Below are 17,345 nucleotides of genomic sequence, written 5' to 3'. Positions count from 1 at the left end.
GTATTAAATTAGGAAGGATCACGCTACACGTGATTGACGCGTCGCGTGTAGGTCTCGGAGTGACATCATTATGATTATCATCGCGGACCGTAATTCGAACTCCATAACTCGAACAAACTTGACGCGTCTCCCGAAGTTTACCAATGGCCAGGCTCTGAGCGAACTTGCTGCGTAAATCGTCACCATTGTGCCTTTCAGTTCCATCCTGATTCACCTAAGTAGTAAGTACGCGTCTGTTTTTTGCGCATTTTTGCTATAACATTCTCTCTCGCTCTTTCCATGCTCAGTTCTGTGATTTTACTCATAGTATGGGACGAAGATCATTCACATTGGAGTACTTATCTATGAGAGGTGGGTTGATGCATATAATCTAGTCCGCAATGTTACGCTAATTCGATTATAGAAGGATACCGCTGAAGTACTGCTTCAACCCATCCTTCCCACCTACGAGCCCACCAATCATCCCATCGGGCCGCACAACAACAACCTTGGTGTGTTTCTCCGCCATATTATAATGCTTGTACGCATATCCATCACCATCCACCAGTAAGTAGTCAGCAGAAATAACACCCGTTGGCTTCTGAGAAAGAATGACCACGGTCTTGACGATACCGGCAGGGTAACTCTTCAGAGCATCCAAAACTCCAGTGTCGTCGTCTGAGAAGACGAGCACTGTATGGTATGACGAGCCAAAGATATCGAAGAGACTCGTCTTGCGCATGGGGTCATCGACGAAAATGAGGCCGGGGGCATCGGGGGCTCTGTCACCGCTTCGGACAGTGCCGTCGTTACCTGAACGATACGGATCGATGGTCTCTTCCCCCTTTACCGGGGTTTCATCGACGATAATGGGACTGGCGCGGTAGTTGACGCCCAGCTGACGGAACTCGTAGGGTCTGTTCCAGCCCGTGAGTGTCTGTCCGACGCTTCCAGGGGTGAAAGTCTTGGTAAGGAGCTCAGAAGTCTTGTCAAGCATTGCCGCGATGACGGGAATGCGCTCTTGGGAATAACTATCGAGGAGACTCTGGGGAGCTAAGCCCTTTTGAATAAGAGCGAGCTTCCAAGCTAAGTTGACCTATAGGCGTATCAGAAATTTTTCATATATAAAAACTATCTGTTGTACTGACGGCGTCTTGGATACCCGAGTTGAGTCCCTGACCACCAGTAGGGCTGTGAACGTGGGCGGAATCTTGTCGTAGATTAGCATCCAAGTACAGAAGCCATTGAAAAAACGAATCATACCGCCTGCAACAAAAGCCTGTCCGAAACCATAGCTATTCACCATACGAACATTGGGTCTGAGGATAGCATGTTAGTAATATTCGCAGTCCAAAACTCCGTACTTACTGGAAGTTCGAAAGCCAGATGACATCACCAAACTCAATATCGGTGCGTCCTGTTATTTCATAAAAGGCTTTGACAAATTCCTCTCGACTAGACGCCATTTGATTGGCATCTAAATCGCGTCCCATACAGAAGATATTGTATTTGTCAGTGTCTTTGGTCTCAAAGCCTCGGAGAGTCACGCTAAAAAGTGATTCGGAATTCATCCACACGAGATAATCAGCGTACAGGTACGCACCTCTTTGTTGCCGCTTCACCCCATAGATGCCATAGCTCAAACAAGAGGTCAGTCGCGGAAAGAATGAGTCCAACTTGCAACTTACATCTCTATCCAACAACGGCTTCTTGATATGGATATCACCCACGACTAAATGATCTCCCTGCCTCGTCTTGCCAAGGAATGTCAAACCAAGCGTTTTACGGACGACGCTATGTGCACCCTCCGTGCCGATGATCCATTGACTCTCAATGGTTTCGTCGAACCGTTGTCCATCACGAGTCTTGACAACACGAGAAACCACTCGACTAGGGAATTGTTCGAAAGACACGAGCTCAGTGCCCAACTCGACCTCGACATCCTATCTAGTCAAGTGTTCACGGAAAATCTCTTCTTGTACGTCTTGGCCTATCATGATAGGATTAATCTAAATTCCCCAGAGTGTTAATATCAAGATTGAGAAACGATAAAATCGCGCACGTAAGGTCGGTCAGGGGTGTTCTCCATGCGGGCTATCACCTCGGCGGTTTTCGTTCCACCCCCGGGAAGATAATGGATCATGAGCGGAGCGAATCCGCCTTTCTTCAGAATATCGGGCAGGACACCAAGGAACTTGAGTAATTCAAGGATCCTGGGCTACGTTGCGAATTAGATGAGGTATTTTCGATGCACGACAAAAGTAGAACCTGAATACCAGCGCCTCTCTGGTCGACCTGATATGTAGACACTTTGTCTATGACTCGAACAGAGATTCCGTTCTGGCGCAAAGCGAGAGCCAAGGAAAGACCTGAAGGTCCAGCACCGACCTATGTAAGTGATAGTGATGGTGAATCCAACTTGAAAGTACGGAAAGAATGCCACGTACAATGAGAACAGACGCGTTCATTGTTATGACAGTAGTAGAAAAGTATGGGAGTGTGTGTTGGAACCAGGAGCAGAGCGGATTTCACTTTTATAGCACTTCATGTTGGTGGTCACTGACGGACCTTGGACGCTAGATCCACATGAATTTACAAGTTGCCCATGTCATCATGATCATCTTATCAGATAAGGATTATCTCATGGTTATCTTCGGTGTTTTTCAAATGACGCGTACGGCGGCAAGTCAGGGTAGAATGCGATAGATCGGTGCTCAAAGCCGACATCCCGCAACAGGCTCAACGTGAAGAGAAAAATACCAGCTCATAGGTAGCATCATAGCTATATACTGTCATTGTCGATTTATAATCTAAGTTTGCAATGTCGAGTCGATTATCCAGCGGAGGATGTTTGAAAAAAGCAATTCTCACAGGTGGAGGTGTGGTGCGGTTGAACTTGGGAGAAAAATCTATACTAACCTTCGCATCAGGTAGTGACAACTCACCGACAACTGTCAGCGATTCTTACACCTTCAATTTATCAGCAAACAAGTTTTGGCTTACAAGTTACAAACATCATCACTAATGCGTACTGACAGCACGGCCCATCAGGTTTATGCTAGGCAATGGCACTGATCGTAGCAGCTAAAAGGCCTCATATCGCCACTGATCCGTTACTGTGAAATCTGGATTCACATTGATGTAATGACTTCTAGGCTAGCCTTTCGCCACACGCGCAGGCCTCATAAAGGCAGATATTTTATCGTCGGTCTACACTTTAACAGCCGGTGCATATATCTGTTGAAACACCAGCCTCACATGGTCAGTCACCGTTAATATTTTCGTGGGGATCCACTTACGTATTGGTTCATTTCCGAACCAGAGGATTTTCAAGGCATATAAGCCTGAGCAGGTAAATAAGTCGTCGTTCCTTGTCGCGAATAGAACAGATGCAACCACCTTTTGCTGTTCATGACGACTGAATCCGGTGTCGTAATTCTAATAGTCTCATCGTAGATGAACTTTGCCCTTGTAGTCGGGGCAATCCCCCTAAAGAATCCTCAGTTTCGTCAACAAAGACGTAGCGCGAAATTAACTGATTCACCAGAAGCAAACACCGACAAAACAGCTCTGCTCCCTCGTGTCGATGTCGATGGCAATAGGCTATAGAGATCGCCGGCATAGCTGAAATAGGTTCTGATGCTTCAAGCCAGTGGCAGCTTCGCCCGTCTTGTTGGTCGGCCAAGATGGGAGAACTGAACTAAAATAATTAAGTAAAGTGATTTCAAGTGCTTTCAACAGACGAGCGATACAACTGTACGGATCGTTTGCAACTACTCTGAGAAGGCCACGAGCCTATGTGTATTTATCTTTTGTATATTTGAGCGAGATGAGATTCTGTAAGCACGTCTTAAGGAAAGTCTACCTCTCTCAAGGGTAAGATACACTTGATAGGATATGCCGATATGCCTGTAGTCCAAGTCGGAGGTCCTGGCTAGATACACATTGAAGCCCGTACAGTAGACCATAGACGAAGCAGGAGCTTAAAGGCGCAGCGCAAGGACACGCGCCCCACGTCTAAAAGTAGATCCCTAAATTGCATGACAATTACATTATACAACACGAACAACATGATAGTACTATTAAACGAAATCAGCGATAACATTAATGGTATTTCATAGCCCACTCACTATAATGGTAGAATCTAAGAAGATTCAACAAGAAAAAAGGCGTAGCTCTAAATTATGTCTTTGACAGGTGTTTGTATGCCGCGGAAATGGACGGTATGCAGTCGGAGGGGACGATCTTCTAAGGAGCGACAAGTCTTCTGGCTAGACCACTACAGGCTGATCGTTTCGTTTATGTTCTGATTGATTGGCGACGTCTTGAAGCAGTAGAAGCAGTTACAGTCGACCTCTGATATTCTTCTGTTTGTGCCAGGTTCTTGGTCATCCGCGAGCGTAAGGAGCGTCGGTCAGAGTGGCGATTATCGTCCAGATTACCGGTGCTATCAGATCTACGGCGTTTGACACCGGAAGTAACGTGCGACCTAAAACACATTTAGACTGCAGGTCAAATGGATTATGGGAGAAGTAAAAACGTACAGTATGTCATCGAACGCTTTCCTGAGCTTTATATACTTGTCTTTGTGGTACGTCATTTCAGCGAAGGCGACCCGAAATTCTTCGCCTTGTTTCTTCTCTGCTTCCAATTGGTCACTGAGCTGCGAGAGAGCGAGCGAGTAGACTTTTGACTGTTCTTCGAGATGTTGTTGTTCTAGTATGATACGATCTTTCGCGGTCTTCAATTCCTGCTTCAGGTTGTCGATCTCTGGATCTGGGGAGGTGTCGAGAAAGACGCGGCGTATACCAGGGAATATGAATCGGTGAAAAGAGCGAGGTAGGTGTTCAAGCTACGGAACAGTGAGCAGATAAACACACTTTCAACTTAGGTGCGAGACAACTGACCTCGGGAGTTGCTATGAGAAACGGATGCTGTAATGAAGCCTAGGATCACAGATAAACCGAAGGACTGACCTATCGGAAAATTTTCTCTGCAAGTAGGACAGGACGAGCTAAAGCCATTAGAACGTACGAGGATATACTCCGATATGCATGCCTGGCAGAAAATGTGCCCTACGGGAACGCCGTGTCAACCATCGCAATTCAACCTGAAACGCCAACCAAGTACCGCAGGGCGTAGAAACGAGGCTGTCATATGGAGACAAACATATCGCGCAAGAGTGGGCCATCTGGCAAAGGCGGGATAGAGCAAGAAGAAAAGGTTTCGCAGAAGGGCTGTCGGTAGTGGTGGTGAAAAGGAAAGAGTTGCCGGGAATTTCCGTCATCCTGGCCGGTATGTCTTCAAGTTCACTACTGTGTGGAAAACCGTACTTGGAAGAAATTTCACTGCTTCACGCATTTCTTGAGGACACATGTGGTTGAAAATATATATAATAATAGAGCCTTCGGTAAAAAAAAATGTATTGTACAAAACGGTGATAGTCAAGATCTGAAGACTTCTTGAATGCTTTCGAGAAAAACCCTTTTGGCTTTCTTGCTCACTTTCGCAATCTTCTTCGTAGTCTTTGTCTTCGTTATGGAAATAGACGCCTTCTTCGTCTTCCTAGACGCAACCAAGGGACGTTATCACTGCCTCTTCGACGATGGTCCCAACGCGTTTCAATTGGACGGATGCCTTCCGAGGGAAGTACGAATCCGATGAAGGGGTGAATGGAGAGGCGACGGGAGAGAAGGCGATTTGGAATGACGAAGACATCCGTCGTGCGAAAGGCCTCATCTCGGCCTTGGCAGTTTGAGCGAGACGCCTGATGTCCTTCTTCATGTGCACGGACATAGGAGGCAAGCGCTCTGTATACTCGTGAGCGAAACGGTCTACAGCAAGAAAAGGAAAGCTTACTCTTGGGGCCTGACTTCTTGGGTTTCGCAATGGCGTTGTCACATACTGACGACGTTTCGACCAAAGTAGAGCTGGATGACGAGAAGGATACCGATGAAGACGGGGCCACCATCATTGAGTATCGAGATGTGTTACGCTCTACCTTAGTCGTAACAGCCATGCGGGGGTATTCGGGCAAGGAAGGTGTCATCGAAGGACACGCCCAAAACAATAGCATAGCAATAATGCTCTATGAAAGCAATCAGTACGCGTGTGACGAGAGCAATTGAAGATACACACCTTGATAAGACCGAATACGGCCTGTGCCATCGCAAGCGCAACGGCGAAATGGGAACTAGTGGTTTGGATGAATTGGGTGTTGGTAATCATGTTTGTGTTCAGTGGGGAAAATGAACGAATATTGGGGGTATTTATACGCCAAGAGGGGCCTCCTTCCTAGACGAGTATAGGAGCAGTAACCCGTATAGTGAGACAACTCACGTACGAGTTCGAAGAATATTTCTTATCCACACAGTGGGCCTTTAAGGCACTCATTCGCGCTCTCCGGCTGCTAGTATCAGAAAGCACATTCAATCCGCTGCATGAGTCGCGTTGTGGGTCCATGTGTACGGAAGAATGGTTCCGCGGAGGCAATTGCAGAGCGCGAATAGGGGCTTCTTTCTTGAGGTTTCAAAAAACTGAAACTGAAACCGCGATGAGCTCGTGACGCCAGTAGCACAGCAAGCTCACAGCCGCAATCTTTCCACTTGGCGTCGTTGTGCAATACAGAGATCCGGACCGTATCTGCGGAGGACGATACGAGGCTGGGAATGAATTTTCTCAGTCAGAGGCATCAATGGTATGTTTAAACCCCACCTCGCAATAGATGCAGGGGACATTCTAGAACGATGATCTGTGACTCTTGTCGCCCAATAATGACAATCTGCAGATGGTATTAAGCCCTCAAGCCAAACGGAAAGGAACGCCGTTGAAATATCAAGAAACAAGCATGCCGTACGAGTCATCGTTGAATTCCGCCCGGAACCTTCCCACTGACGAATCGAGTTATCAGGCTCTGAGCATCCATTGAGTGTTTTGATAGCCATACATATGTTGAGATGTAGATACAAAAAAGAGTGTAGATCAGAATGCAGTATTCAAATAAATATCGACGTAGCTAGTTGAGGTCAAGAAAGCCAACGTGAGTGTTCCATGAGAGTCGCGGCAATTTGTTCCTAAGTAGATGCAGTAGTTTGTAAGCAATGTTATGAGCAGTAGTAATGAATGACATGGTTATACGAGGAGCAGTAGTATCTGCAGCACCTGGTACTGGCAATTGAGTAAATTCGAGGTCTATGTGAAGCACCGATGAGATGATGAAAATAGATGATGAAGTTAGTCGGAATCGGATTCAAGAAAAGCCCAGGCGCCATGGCTATCTCGGCGGTTACTCGAGGTATTTTGAGATAGACGTGGTGTTGTGCCGATTGGAATTCTGAGGAATTTCGTTCGCCCTTTCCTGACCTGTGCCGATGCAGGGCTTGGGACTGTTAAGGGTACTTGCGCCATCTTCGGTTGCCTCGAATCGATGATAGCGGGGAGGGAAACCGGAGGGGCAGGCTGGGATGGTGAAGATTCTCCAGCGGGATGGGCATCTAAGATGTTGTTACGCTCTCGCCGGATACGCTTGATGCTACGACTTGGGAGCGAACGCGTGAGTCGGTCTCGAACTGGGGAATCATCCTCAGTTCCATCAGAGCTGCCATTCTCGAATCGCACGCGCTTGATACCAATGGTCGCGGGAGAGGGAGTTGATGACAATGTCCTGTTTGATACTCTTTAACAGAAGATAAAAGGAGGCAAGCAACACCGTACCTTGCCAAATTCGCCTCTTTACGCGATTCTTCCAGCAGCTCACGCATACGCGCAGCCTCTTCCTTTGCCATCTTCCTCTCCGTCTCCAGCTGCCTCTTCACCCTTTGCAACTCGATTGTTGCACTCCGCTCTCCCCTGGCATGAGCCGCAGATTCAGCCATGTACCTTTCGCATGAATCCATAAGGTCCCGATTGTCTCGTTCGAGGGTGGCGTTGCGCGCTTCCGCTACTTCGAGTCGGTGCTTGAGTTCTTCGTATGTCTCGGAGGGATTGGGTTCAACGAAGACGCGTCGTATACTTGGAGTCACGTAACGATGGAACAGCTTGGAGAGGGAATGCAGCTACAAGGACAAACTGTTAGACGAGAAGCGACGAGGCGAAAACAGGTCTACCTCCGGCACAACTAAAACAGCAACTTTAATGTCAGAGATGCACTGAAACAAGCATGACTAGATGGCTTACCAATAGTAAACTTCGTTCTGCATGTAGGGCACTTCGCTGTGAATCCATCTCTGCTACTGGTCGAAATGTAGTCAGATAGGCATTGCATACAGTAGACGTGGCCTGAGGATAAAATTTCAATAAAATTCAGAATTCGCGCTTACAACTTGCAACTGACCACAGGGTATGGAGACCGGCTCCTTATAGTCGCAGAGGCAAATCGTGCATTGGCCTGACATGGTGGTAGCGGGAAGAGGAGGAGGATATAAGAAGGAGCAAGAAGAGAGAAAACAAACAAGGATTTTCGGATACAAACGCGGGCGTGACGACACGTGACTGACGCGACGCGTCAATAATTTCTTCCGAACTTCCCCTCTTCTCTTTCACCACATTCTTTCAGCTTTGTTTTACTCTGTCCCTCTTCACGACTACCAGCTGGTACCCTGTACTCAACACAAGCAAATTATGGCTTCTCAGTGCTTCAAAGACGATTCGGAAGCTTTGGAAAGCCGCATTCAATACGAGCCACTGAGGTCCGACGGTCAGCGGCATTAAGTGAAAGAGTATAGCTTTCGAGCTCATTTACTTGTTTGAAAGGAAGTAGCAAGGACTCTGTGGTTTATCTCGATGGTTCTCTGGAGCAATCCTCTTGCGGTGACTGCGCTAACAGCTCTGAATTTCTACTGGGTGCGTAGAACGGTTTTTGACTTTGGAAGCATTGTCGTTAATTAATCGTGTACCGCTCCTTATAGCAGGATTTCCAAAAGTGAGAAGACATCTCTCTTCTGATACCCAGCTGAGCGTCATCTTCTCAGATTATACTTCAGCAATCATCTGATGGCGCAAGACGCGTCCCGCACACGAGTGAAGATTTTATTCCGCCATCACGATCTCCTTTAGAACTCGCAGCGGAAGTGGAACATTTGAAACGACAGCTGGACGCCGCTCACGCCAGAGAGGATCGTCTCACACGAGAAAAAACAGATCTCATTACTACCCATCAACGAGAGATGGATGGCCTCAAACTCAAATTTTCTGAAATTAAAGTCAAACAAGACATCGATATATCTCTTCTAGATCTCGAAAAGACTTTCCTCACTAGGAAGGTTCATAAAGCAGAGGCCAAGTTGGCACAATCGAAGGGAGATGTGGATAATCTCAAACAGCTCACTCAGGCTCTCCGAAAAACCATTGACAAGCACAGGTCGGACTCTGCAGCCGAAATCCGACATCTCAAGGAACGGATGGACAACGATAAGAAGAATATCTTAGCTGAACATCAGAAGACCAAGGCGGCATTGCAAACGTTCCAGTCAATGACGTCGTTGCTAGAAAGGCACGTTCAAGCAACTTATGCAGTAAACCAAGGTTTGGAGGCCGACATAATGCGATTTAAACGAGAAAGTGAAGAGGCGAAGGCGAAACTAGAGGAATACGAAACTACCGTGGAGACTCTTAGAATGCACTTTGGAGAGATGGAGGCTAGCATGCTTGCTGCAAAGGTTGAATCCGGTCGGATGAGGGCCGAGATCGAAGGGTATTGCGAGGGGACCACCGAGCTAGAGGCTGTTAACGCCAGGCTGGCCTCGGATCTCGAATCTACCGAGAAGAGAATACTTCTCGTGACAATGAACAACGAGTTGCTTCTCCAAACGGTCTCAGATCTTCGTAGCCCAAACCCACATTTTGAGGCGCTACAGGCCGAGTCCGTACGTCTCGCACAAGAGAACTTGCAACTGCAGGAAAGACTGCTAGAGTATGAGGAGCAGGAGGTTGAAGGCGCAGTGTTTGATTACGAGGAGTGAGTGATCACATTTATCATTTATTAGTTTGATGCTCAATGCAATCATCTTCCTAGGGACCAGTCATTTGACCAGCCTCCATTGGGTTCAAGCTCTACGGAGGGAAGTACTGCAGGAGCGGACCTTCATTGCTGGCGAGGCGCTCGAACATGCAATTCCTTCCCTCAGTGCGTCAGAGAATGACGAGGACTCCGTCATATTGATAAAAACGGTCATTTCATTACGTGAAAGTGCCGGTATGATACTCGTGCCATATTTTGGTTTACGTCAATTCTCCAGATTAGACAAATGAAAGAGCCATGTCACCAAAAGATAAAAATCCATACCAGGATTTCGACTGCTGCCAAGTTCATGAGTATCAGAAAGCTCGACTAAGATCGCGTTATACAAAGGATGGTTCCGCGGAGGCAACTGCTGAGCGCGAATAGGGGCAGTACTAAGACACAGGCGTCAGTCTCACGTGACCGTCGCGGGGCGGCTACATGGAATTAGGGCAAAAAGGGTAAGGTTATTTACCAAATGGTTTTTACAGTATTTTACCAGGGGTCCTGAGGGGGGTTTCAACTAGGTAACATACAGAGATCACGTGCATGTATTGTCACCTGCAAAACAGCTGTAGTTCTATGTAGACTCAAGGATAATTATTCAAAGAATTTTCATAGGTCACTGAAGCACCAAGGAAGATGATGATATGGCCTCTTGAATTCTTAGGAGACCTCGACCGCATAACGAAGTCCCCATGGACACCTGGCACCTACGATCCCCGATCGTCAAAACCGCGCGTCCCCCCTTCCCAAACCCTGAGCTAATCCGGTCATCCATAGGCCCGAGCCAGTCTCCCCACCAGTTGAAGTTGATGCCAACAATCGATCAACTCGAGCAGGCGGATGATTGATCGACTGTCATCAACCGAAGGTAGGGGACCGGCTCGAGTCTAGGTCATCCACAGGCACGACCGATTCTCCCCTGCCAGTGGAACAGACGAATCAACGATTGGACGCATACCTCCCCTCGTAGAACTAGAATACCCGTACTCAGCACTGCAGATACTCATGCCAGCGTCGCAAGAAAGACGAAAGTTCCCCTAGATACAAAAACACCGTACCACAGCCACCCTACCATGCCACATAGTCATAGATTGTACATGTGAGCCTTGACGGGTCCCAGGTACTTTAAACAAGATGCATTCATTCATTCACTATAAATGAGGCTAATCGCGTCGTCGCCATCTTTCATTCAAACTTGCTCGAATTTCGTAGCCACTCCTCCTTTATCGAAGTCTTCCCCTCTTACTCACTTCAAAACATGACTACTCAGTGCTCCAAGTGTCACTCCGAGCCTCAAGACCCCGTCTGTCGTCTGTACGCCATGTGGTGGGTGGAACTCTTAGTTATGGACGATGGCATTGGTTGACTCTCTTTGATACTTTAGGCCACTTGTACTGCAGCGGGTGTCTACGAAGCCTAACTTCTAACGGGCGCGTACCCTGCATATGTTTCTGTTGTGTCTGTCAGGCATCCATTCTGTTCGGTAAGCTTTTTTTCTTTGAAAGACCGTGCCGCGATTGATAGAAATTGAACAACACACAGACCTTACAGATGATGAAGTGAGCGGCTTGACTCACCTCTAAAATATACTGATGCTGAGCTCGTTATATAGGTACCTGCAGAATGGCTTGTCACAAAAAGCATTCGTAGGATATTTCGAACGCCAACAGTGGCAGCTCAGCAGACCCTTGAAAGGGCTTCCTCCTTCTCTCCCCCAGACCACGCCAGTTGCGACGAGAACACCGTCGCCACTCTGCGCAAAGAATTTCTGGACCTCTCTAAGCAGATGGTCGACTCCATGACAGCGATTTCGCAGCTGCAAGCTACGAACGAAGAGCTGACATATGAACTCCAGGGCTGTCAAACTGAGCTCATGTCTACGACTACGGAAGAAAGACGACCTGACAAAGAGATTGTCGATCTCAGAGCCCCGCGTTTCGCTGCTGGAGGAGGAGAAGACTAGCATTTCAGCGAACTTACAGTCGCTGAAAGCTAAGTTCAGTTCCTTCAAGACTGTCACAGATGCCCAGATTGTACAACTCGAAGGGGACAAGAGAAGTCTTATCAACCAGAGCGAAAAAGCCAAGGCGGAGCTGGATATATCGCAAGCTATGGTGAAGACCCTGGAGCAGCGTCTTGGACAGTTGCATGGAGAGTTCGACGAGCTGAAGACAGCATCCGAACGTAACGCGATTGAACTCAAAGCTGCGCTGACAAACTGCCAAAACGTTGCCAACAATCTTGAGAAATGCAAGGACGAATTGACGAAGGAAGTGGAGACGTACAAGATCGAGTCCAACGCCCTCCAAGAAGAACTGCTGCTTCTGAAAACCAACAACACCAGTGTTGATCAACTAGTCAACAGGAGCAGTTAGCACGCAGGAACGATCAAGGAGAAACAGCTGTGTGAAGTGGCGACCGGTACTATCTGTCATTGATGTGTACTGACACTGAATCCATCCTTGTCATAGCAACTCATCCTCGGAGGTACCTCTTCCGAACGCCTCGCAAACGCAAGACCAGGGCCAGGGCACTGAGTCACCGGATAAGTCGGACATGCCTACCACAAGTGATGAAGCGGTGGGCCATTGCAGGGCGTGGCAGATCCGAATCCTGACGATGGGGTGGGCTGCCCTGCGTGGGCGGCACAAAGTGCATTGAATGGTACAATAGAATAGCGATACTGAACTTGAACCGACCAACTGAGAATATTTACGATGATCGCGACAAGCTGAAGAAGACTCCGGAGCATAAATCAAAAGAAAAGGAACGGGGATGAGGTCCCCTGCTCTCCTGACAGGCTCACAGTTAACGGATGTTACGGCGGTACGCTTGAAAATTCAAATTAATTGAATAATGGTCTAGTGATACACGGTACAAGGCTACTGATCTTGAGAACAGCACCTCAAGCCTGGGCGACGAAGGCGACGACGTTCAAGGATACGACAACGAATACATTCATGATAGCGAGGGTGGGAAGTTGAATAGCCTTGGCAATGGTGAACCATACCCAAGTAACAGGTGGAACCGCAGTGTGCAACGGAGAAGGCTAGAGATGGCAATATATGTGATTCACGTCGGTCGGCAGACTGGACTGAGTGAGAGGCCACGTACCCAATTTTTGTTATGGCCTCAGATGGCCAATCCTCCCAAAAAGCCCAGCCAACATACCCCATTCACTGCTACATCAAAGCTAACGCTTCCGGCGTCCACAGGGCATCCCTTGTTGGACACCAGGCGGGATACTGATTGAATCAATAGCACCAGTCCCGGCAACGATCTGTGCGAGCGAAGCAGCTGTCATCTCAGGCTGTATCTGTGGTTGTTGAGGCGAGGTCGAGATCGAGGAACAAGAAATGGCTGTGAAGCGTACAGAGAAGTGGTGAGTGCCTCCCTAGTGATCAGAGATACAACAGCTAAAGCAAATGTTAATTTCATCACGAATGTACAAATCTCAAGTACTTACCGAAACGTTGGCAATGTGAATCATGTTCAGCGTCGAGCGGAAAAGCGAAAGAGGCGTTCACCACGAAGTAATACAGTATGACTAAGTGATAAACCGGCATTGACGTCACGGCGAATTATCGGACTATCACCGCCACTGAGGTCAGACCGAATAGTCGCGCCTTTAGTATATGAAACTCGCTGGCGGCTCGTTCGTGTAGTGCCTTGAAAAAGACTGCCAGTGGGTGACGGTATGAAGTCATTCTCTGCCTGCCTGCCTGCCGTCGTTCGATGCAAGCGTGACCTTTCCGCAAAAGCGGCCCGCCACGCCCGTTTCGTCAGAGTGCACCTTTTCGACGTTCCTCCATGTTCATCACAAAGGAATGGCTCGTACCTTATCCCATCGTTGCAGGGACAGGATAGCTACTTCACTCATCCCTTCATCTTTCTTTCTTTTCTTTCTAGTTTCTAGCAGGCTGGTATTCCTGCATTCCACCTACGACCGCCGCAAGTAGTATGTCGTGTAATGTATGCGTTTCTATTCTTTCGGACCCTCTGAGTACTCCATGCGGTAAGCTACTGTACAATTCCAGGGTGTCTTAAAATACTCAAAGGTTGTCCTTTCAGGTCATGTTTTCTGTTCAGCACGTCTGCTGGGGCACGTCGCGGCAACAGGCGTCAGTAATGGCGATGGAACTACAAAGGCCTCGTGCCCTAGCTGTAGGACAATATTCATTGGCAGTAAGTTTATGGTTGAGTGGCTCTCTCTACACCCATATGGATGGAGAGGACCCCTCAAATAGATTTCTCCACCGTATGTGATAAATTACGGTTCTCCTGTCTTCGTGTGGCTTACATTTTCTACCTGGAATCAAAACCTTCCGCCCTTGGGAACCGGTATTCGACCGATTTTCCTTGATTTCTCGTCCGAAATCTGCGATCCTGAAAAGGCCCAGCTAGAGAAAGCCCTTGGCGAGCTACGATCAGAGTGCGAAAGAAGAAAGACCGAAGCGCTCAGAACTCAGGCAGCTCTACACGGAATAAAAGCTCAGGTAGCTAGTGCCCAAACTTGGGAAGCGGTCCACAAGCGGGCCACTACCAAAATTATCAAGATGACGAACTGCATGCCTGAACTTAGGGCGACCAACGAGAGTCTACAAGAAGCCAACCGAGACTTAACGATAGCTCTCGAACTATCGAAGTCTGAATCTATATCACTAAAGAGTAAGCTCGGAACTGCGGAGCAACAAATTACCACGTTTGACGAGGAGAGACGGGATTTCCAAAACAAGGTCGAGGAATTGGAGCGACAGCTATCCGCCCTTCACAAGGACTGCCAAATTGCCTGCGACCAAAGCGAGCTCTCGCAGGACAGAACCTTACGATGCGATGGGAAGTTGAGGGTAACCGAAGCGCTGGTAGCGACGTTACAAGCAACAAAAAGCAGCGTGTTCTACTATCTCTAACCGTACGTGCGATCATTGATTACTTGCATCAATTGATGAAAAAGAAGGACTTTTCGTTACTCGAGATGCTTCTCCCCACCGAGAGAAGTCCCGCTCACCATGGTATAGTGAACAGCTCGAACCAATGTCGATCGCAGGTCAAGAAGTCGAAGTGATCTCCGAGAGTCGTCCCCTCTCCCCGAGCATGGAGAAGGCCGACCTCACGCACAACAGCCAAGCCAACTCGTGCACTCCACAAGACTACGAAGCTCGCAGGAGACAGATGTCACTGGTAGAAGCAGCAACTCTACCCGACTTCTCTTCTGACACGCTCGGTAGAAGGTATGTACTCAGATAACCGGTTTCGAGGATGTTACTCATCGCTCGCTAGTCCGCAGAATTTCCGAGACGTCCCACTCTCGAGCGTTGCAAGAGAGAGATCCGCCTGCATGCACACTGGAAGGAGTAACGGCATCTGAGTAAGACCGACAGTTTGTAAAAATGGAGATCTTCTTGGCTTTTCGAGTGTGTGTTCAATGGGGAGGCGCAATGGCATGAGTAGATCGGAAGGCCTCACTTGTATTCATCTGTACATACAACATTGCTATAACTTCAACCTACCAACGAACACCTTTTTCATCATGTCAGAGCAAGAGTATGTACAGACCTAAGGGCTGGTTAGTTACGACAATCAAATCCAAGTATAACTACTTACAATATGCAACCTTTATGAACCCTAGATGCGGAATGAATGAACGCCAAGCAACAACGATGGTCTGCGACGTCCGCATTAGCAGAAGAAGACTACATGAGCACGGAATTACGTTACATTGTTATAATATACAAGGAGCCAGCCAAGAGAGTGTGGAGAAAGAGGGTATTGAAAGAGAATGGGACTCTGCGGAACGTCAGAACAATGAAACACAGTGGCGATGATGGAGACTGACTTTGTTAAAGAAATTAAAGAAGGGTAGTATGCGTCGTGCGCAATGGATATATTCTGCGAAGTCAAGTGTTAACTAAGAAATAGCAGAGGCGATAACGAAAGCCTACAATTTACGAGAACGTAGAGCCGATGGGACCGTACTTGATGTTGGAGTAAATAACCTGTGCGTTGGGAGACTGGGACTCGACATCAGTGGGGACACCAGAGGTCGTGGCACAGGGTCCACGAGAGATTCCGGGCTGGGAGGGATCGGCATCAGTAGGGTAGTCACTGTCGAGCCACAACATGTTGACGGCATGGTCATCCCAGATACTCATAACCAATGCCATTCCAGCTTCGAAGGCATCGCCCATGGTTGCGAGTCCGCCCCTGCTCTCGAATGAGTTGGTGTCACCAAAGAGCGTCTTCTGGGCGTTACAAAAGTTGTCAGTAATGGAGTTGTACGCGCTGAGGCCGGAAAAGTCTGCCGCCGAGTTTTGGATGACATTGCCGTTCTGGACGTAGATCCGGCGGATCTCGACGAGGTCGCCGCTAGTGGTGTTGTCGGAGGTGATGAATTGGGTGACGACGGTGAACTTGGAGTTGGTGTTGACGGTCAAGCCGGGTCCGTAGAAGGTTTCGTCTCCCATGCGCCACGAGTTGAAGTCGCAGCCATCCTTGTCGCAAACTCCATCGTACCTCTCGTCGCCGTCACCGCAAGCTGTGCCCTCGCACCTAGTCTGGCCGGTGATGCCTGAGCAGACGTGGGGAGTGAAAGCCGAAGCTTGCGAGTTGGCTTCCCAGACATCCATCTCGTTACAGCAAGTGCCGTAATAACCGGTACCCGCATTGACGTCGCTGGATGAAGGAGCCCAGTCAAGGATGTTAGCCTGTCGAAATATTAAGTTGCTATACAAAATTAAAACAAAACAAATACCTGTCCGTTTATGAACTTGATGTCGTGGGGGCACTGAGTGTCGCAGTAGCCCGTACCATACTCGGCGCCAGCTGCGTTGGTGGAGTACTTCGATTTGCCACCATCAGCGTCCATCTGCACGAAATACAAGGCTCCATTCAACCCGCAAGGCAGGTTGGACACGTCGACGTCAAAGGTGAATTCCTGGTTCTTCATGTTGAACATGTGGTACGTGTTCTCGTCATCGAGCAAGTAAACACGGCTACCAATGTTGGTATTGGAGGTTGTAGTGACGAACTTCATAGTGAGCGCGTTACCGCTGGTCGTGATACCGTAAGTGCCGGAATAGTCTGCACCTTCCAAAGCGCAGTTGGCAGTGCAGGTAGCGACATCGGGACAGAGGGTGGAGTCCCACTCGTTACCAGTATAGCAGTTGGTGTAGTCACTGGTGCTGTGGAGCCAGCGCCAGTTAGAATCGAGAACAACTGACTTGGTCTGCGTTGTGCAGCTACCGCCAGCAGAACATTGCTGAACGGTGAGAGTGGGATGGGTTTCCGTCGTGTAGGTGCCGACCTGCTGGCTACGGACAGAGCGAAGGAGGGCGAAGGCGAAGATAGCTGCCGCGCTGTACAT

At 48.4% G+C, this 17,345-nt stretch overlaps 8 protein-coding genes across 8 annotated transcripts; 3 read left to right on the top strand and 5 right to left on the bottom strand.

Annotated features, from left to right (window-relative positions):
• Nucleotides 1-397: 397 nt before the first annotated feature.
• Nucleotides 398-2,534, bottom strand: EV420DRAFT_1758772 (FAD binding domain-containing protein; the record flags this gene model as incomplete). The annotated part of the gene is made up of 10 exons (XM_060480560.1): nucleotides 2,427-2,534; nucleotides 2,248-2,367; nucleotides 2,042-2,197; nucleotides 1,962-1,988; nucleotides 1,668-1,922; nucleotides 1,583-1,617; nucleotides 1,348-1,527; nucleotides 1,243-1,298; nucleotides 1,128-1,189; nucleotides 398-1,075 (listed from the first exon to the last, which is right to left on the bottom strand). The coding sequence occupies exons 1-10, from the start codon at nucleotides 2,445-2,447 to the stop codon at nucleotides 398-400; spliced, it is 1,590 nt and encodes a 529-aa protein (XP_060337449.1). The 5' UTR covers nucleotides 2,448-2,534.
• Nucleotides 2,535-3,989: 1,455 nt separating this feature from the next.
• EV420DRAFT_1505787 (uncharacterized protein) lies at nucleotides 3,990-5,232 on the bottom strand. Its single transcript, XM_060471296.1, has 6 exons — nucleotides 5,110-5,232; nucleotides 4,956-5,054; nucleotides 4,887-4,897; nucleotides 4,524-4,831; nucleotides 4,110-4,468; nucleotides 3,990-4,058 (listed from the first exon to the last, which is right to left on the bottom strand). Exons 1-5 carry the CDS (start codon nucleotides 5,168-5,170, stop codon nucleotides 4,279-4,281), a joined length of 669 nt encoding a protein of 222 aa, XP_060337448.1. The 5' UTR covers nucleotides 5,171-5,232; the 3' UTR covers nucleotides 3,990-4,058; nucleotides 4,110-4,278.
• Nucleotides 5,233-5,355: 123 nt separating this feature from the next.
• Nucleotides 5,356-6,347, bottom strand: EV420DRAFT_651939 (uncharacterized protein). Its single transcript, XM_060482933.1, has 4 exons — nucleotides 6,323-6,347; nucleotides 6,118-6,273; nucleotides 5,839-6,067; nucleotides 5,356-5,789 (listed from the first exon to the last, which is right to left on the bottom strand). The coding sequence occupies exons 2-4, from the start codon at nucleotides 6,205-6,207 to the stop codon at nucleotides 5,545-5,547; spliced, it is 564 nt and encodes a 187-aa protein (XP_060337447.1). The 5' UTR covers nucleotides 6,208-6,273; nucleotides 6,323-6,347; the 3' UTR covers nucleotides 5,356-5,544.
• Nucleotides 6,348-6,837: 490 nt separating this feature from the next.
• On the bottom strand, nucleotides 6,838-8,403 carry EV420DRAFT_1505783 (uncharacterized protein). The gene is made up of 5 exons (XM_060471295.1): nucleotides 8,312-8,403; nucleotides 8,155-8,256; nucleotides 8,085-8,095; nucleotides 7,693-8,033; nucleotides 6,838-7,642 (listed from the first exon to the last, which is right to left on the bottom strand). The coding sequence occupies exons 1-5, from the start codon at nucleotides 8,370-8,372 to the stop codon at nucleotides 7,213-7,215; spliced, it is 945 nt and encodes a 314-aa protein (XP_060337446.1). The 5' UTR covers nucleotides 8,373-8,403; the 3' UTR covers nucleotides 6,838-7,212.
• A 129-nt stretch (nucleotides 8,404-8,532) lies between these two features.
• Nucleotides 8,533-10,467, top strand: EV420DRAFT_1505782 (uncharacterized protein). Its single transcript, XM_060471294.1, has 6 exons — nucleotides 8,533-8,674; nucleotides 8,731-8,820; nucleotides 8,935-9,934; nucleotides 9,992-10,020; nucleotides 10,043-10,128; nucleotides 10,265-10,467. Exons 1-6 carry the CDS (start codon nucleotides 8,599-8,601, stop codon nucleotides 10,361-10,363), a joined length of 1,380 nt encoding a protein of 459 aa, XP_060337445.1. The 5' UTR covers nucleotides 8,533-8,598; the 3' UTR covers nucleotides 10,364-10,467.
• A 1,497-nt stretch (nucleotides 10,468-11,964) lies between these two features.
• Nucleotides 11,965-13,235, top strand: EV420DRAFT_1743442 (uncharacterized protein; the record flags this gene model as incomplete). Its single annotated transcript, XM_060480075.1, has 3 exons — nucleotides 11,965-12,352; nucleotides 12,454-12,562; nucleotides 12,848-13,235. The coding sequence occupies exons 1-3, from the start codon at nucleotides 12,094-12,096 to the stop codon at nucleotides 13,233-13,235; spliced, it is 756 nt and encodes a 251-aa protein (XP_060337444.1). The 5' UTR covers nucleotides 11,965-12,093.
• An 875-nt stretch (nucleotides 13,236-14,110) lies between these two features.
• On the top strand, nucleotides 14,111-15,068 carry EV420DRAFT_1698851 (uncharacterized protein; the record flags this gene model as incomplete). Its single annotated transcript, XM_060479461.1, has 2 exons — nucleotides 14,111-14,167; nucleotides 14,230-15,068. The coding sequence occupies 2 exons, from the start codon at nucleotides 14,111-14,113 to the stop codon at nucleotides 14,890-14,892; spliced, it is 720 nt and encodes a 239-aa protein (XP_060337443.1). The 3' UTR covers nucleotides 14,893-15,068.
• An 859-nt stretch (nucleotides 15,069-15,927) lies between these two features.
• EV420DRAFT_1260467 (cellobiohydrolaseI) lies at nucleotides 15,928-17,345 on the bottom strand (the record flags this gene model as incomplete). Its single annotated transcript, XM_060467008.1, has 2 exons — nucleotides 15,928-16,686; nucleotides 16,734-17,345. 2 exons carry the CDS (start codon nucleotides 17,343-17,345, stop codon nucleotides 15,928-15,930), a joined length of 1,371 nt encoding a protein of 456 aa, XP_060337442.1.

The sequence above is a fragment of the Desarmillaria tabescens genome (genome assembly GCF_030435595.1).
Source record: "Desarmillaria tabescens strain CCBAS 213 chromosome Unknown EV420scaffold_3, whole genome shotgun sequence".
Lineage (NCBI taxonomy): Eukaryota > Fungi > Basidiomycota > Agaricomycetes > Agaricales > Physalacriaceae > Desarmillaria > Desarmillaria tabescens.
Note: the sequence above shows the minus strand (reverse complement) of the source record. Positions and strands in the feature narration are given on the sequence as shown.

Excerpts from the sequence above, each read along its gene's own strand:
- EV420DRAFT_1505783 (XM_060471295.1), bottom strand. The coding sequence starts at position 8,372 with ATGTCAGGCCAATGCACGATTTGCCTCTGCGACTATAAGGAGCCGGTC. Across the intron at positions 8,257-8,311 it reads GCCGGTCTCCATACCCTGTG|GCCACGTCTACTGTATGCAA; the intron begins GTCAGTTGCAAG and ends TTTTATCCTCAG. Across the intron at positions 7,643-7,692 it reads AAAGAGGCGAATTTGGCAAG|GACATTGTCATCAACTCCCT; the intron begins GTACGGTGTTGC and ends AGTATCAAACAG.
- EV420DRAFT_1505782 (XM_060471294.1), top strand. The coding sequence starts at position 8,599 with ATGGCTTCTCAGTGCTTCAAAGACGATTCGGAAGCTTTGGAAAGCCGC. Across the intron at positions 8,675-8,730 it reads CGAGCCACTGAGGTCCGACG|GAAGTAGCAAGGACTCTGTG; the intron begins GTCAGCGGCATT and ends CTTGTTTGAAAG. Across the intron at positions 10,129-10,264 it reads CAGAGAATGACGAGGACTCC|GATTTCGACTGCTGCCAAGT; the intron begins GTCATATTGATA and ends AATCCATACCAG.
- EV420DRAFT_651939 (XM_060482933.1), bottom strand. The coding sequence starts at position 6,207 with ATGATTACCAACACCCAATTCATCCAAACCACTAGTTCCCATTTCGCC. Across the intron at positions 6,068-6,117 it reads CCGTATTCGGTCTTATCAAG|AGCATTATTGCTATGCTATT; the intron begins GTGTGTATCTTC and ends TTGCTTTCATAG. Across the intron at positions 5,790-5,838 it reads CAAGAAGTCAGGCCCCAAGA|AGCGCTTGCCTCCTATGTCC; the intron begins GTAAGCTTTCCT and ends ACGAGTATACAG.
- EV420DRAFT_1505787 (XM_060471296.1), bottom strand. The coding sequence starts at position 5,170 with ATGGCCCACTCTTGCGCGATATGTTTGTCTCCATATGACAGCCTCGTT. Across the intron at positions 5,055-5,109 it reads CCTCGTTTCTACGCCCTGCG|GGCACATTTTCTGCCAGGCA; the intron begins GTACTTGGTTGG and ends GCGTTCCCGTAG. Across the intron at positions 4,469-4,523 it reads AAAGCGTTCGATGACATACT|GTCGCACGTTACTTCCGGTG; the intron begins GTACGTTTTTAC and ends AATGTGTTTTAG.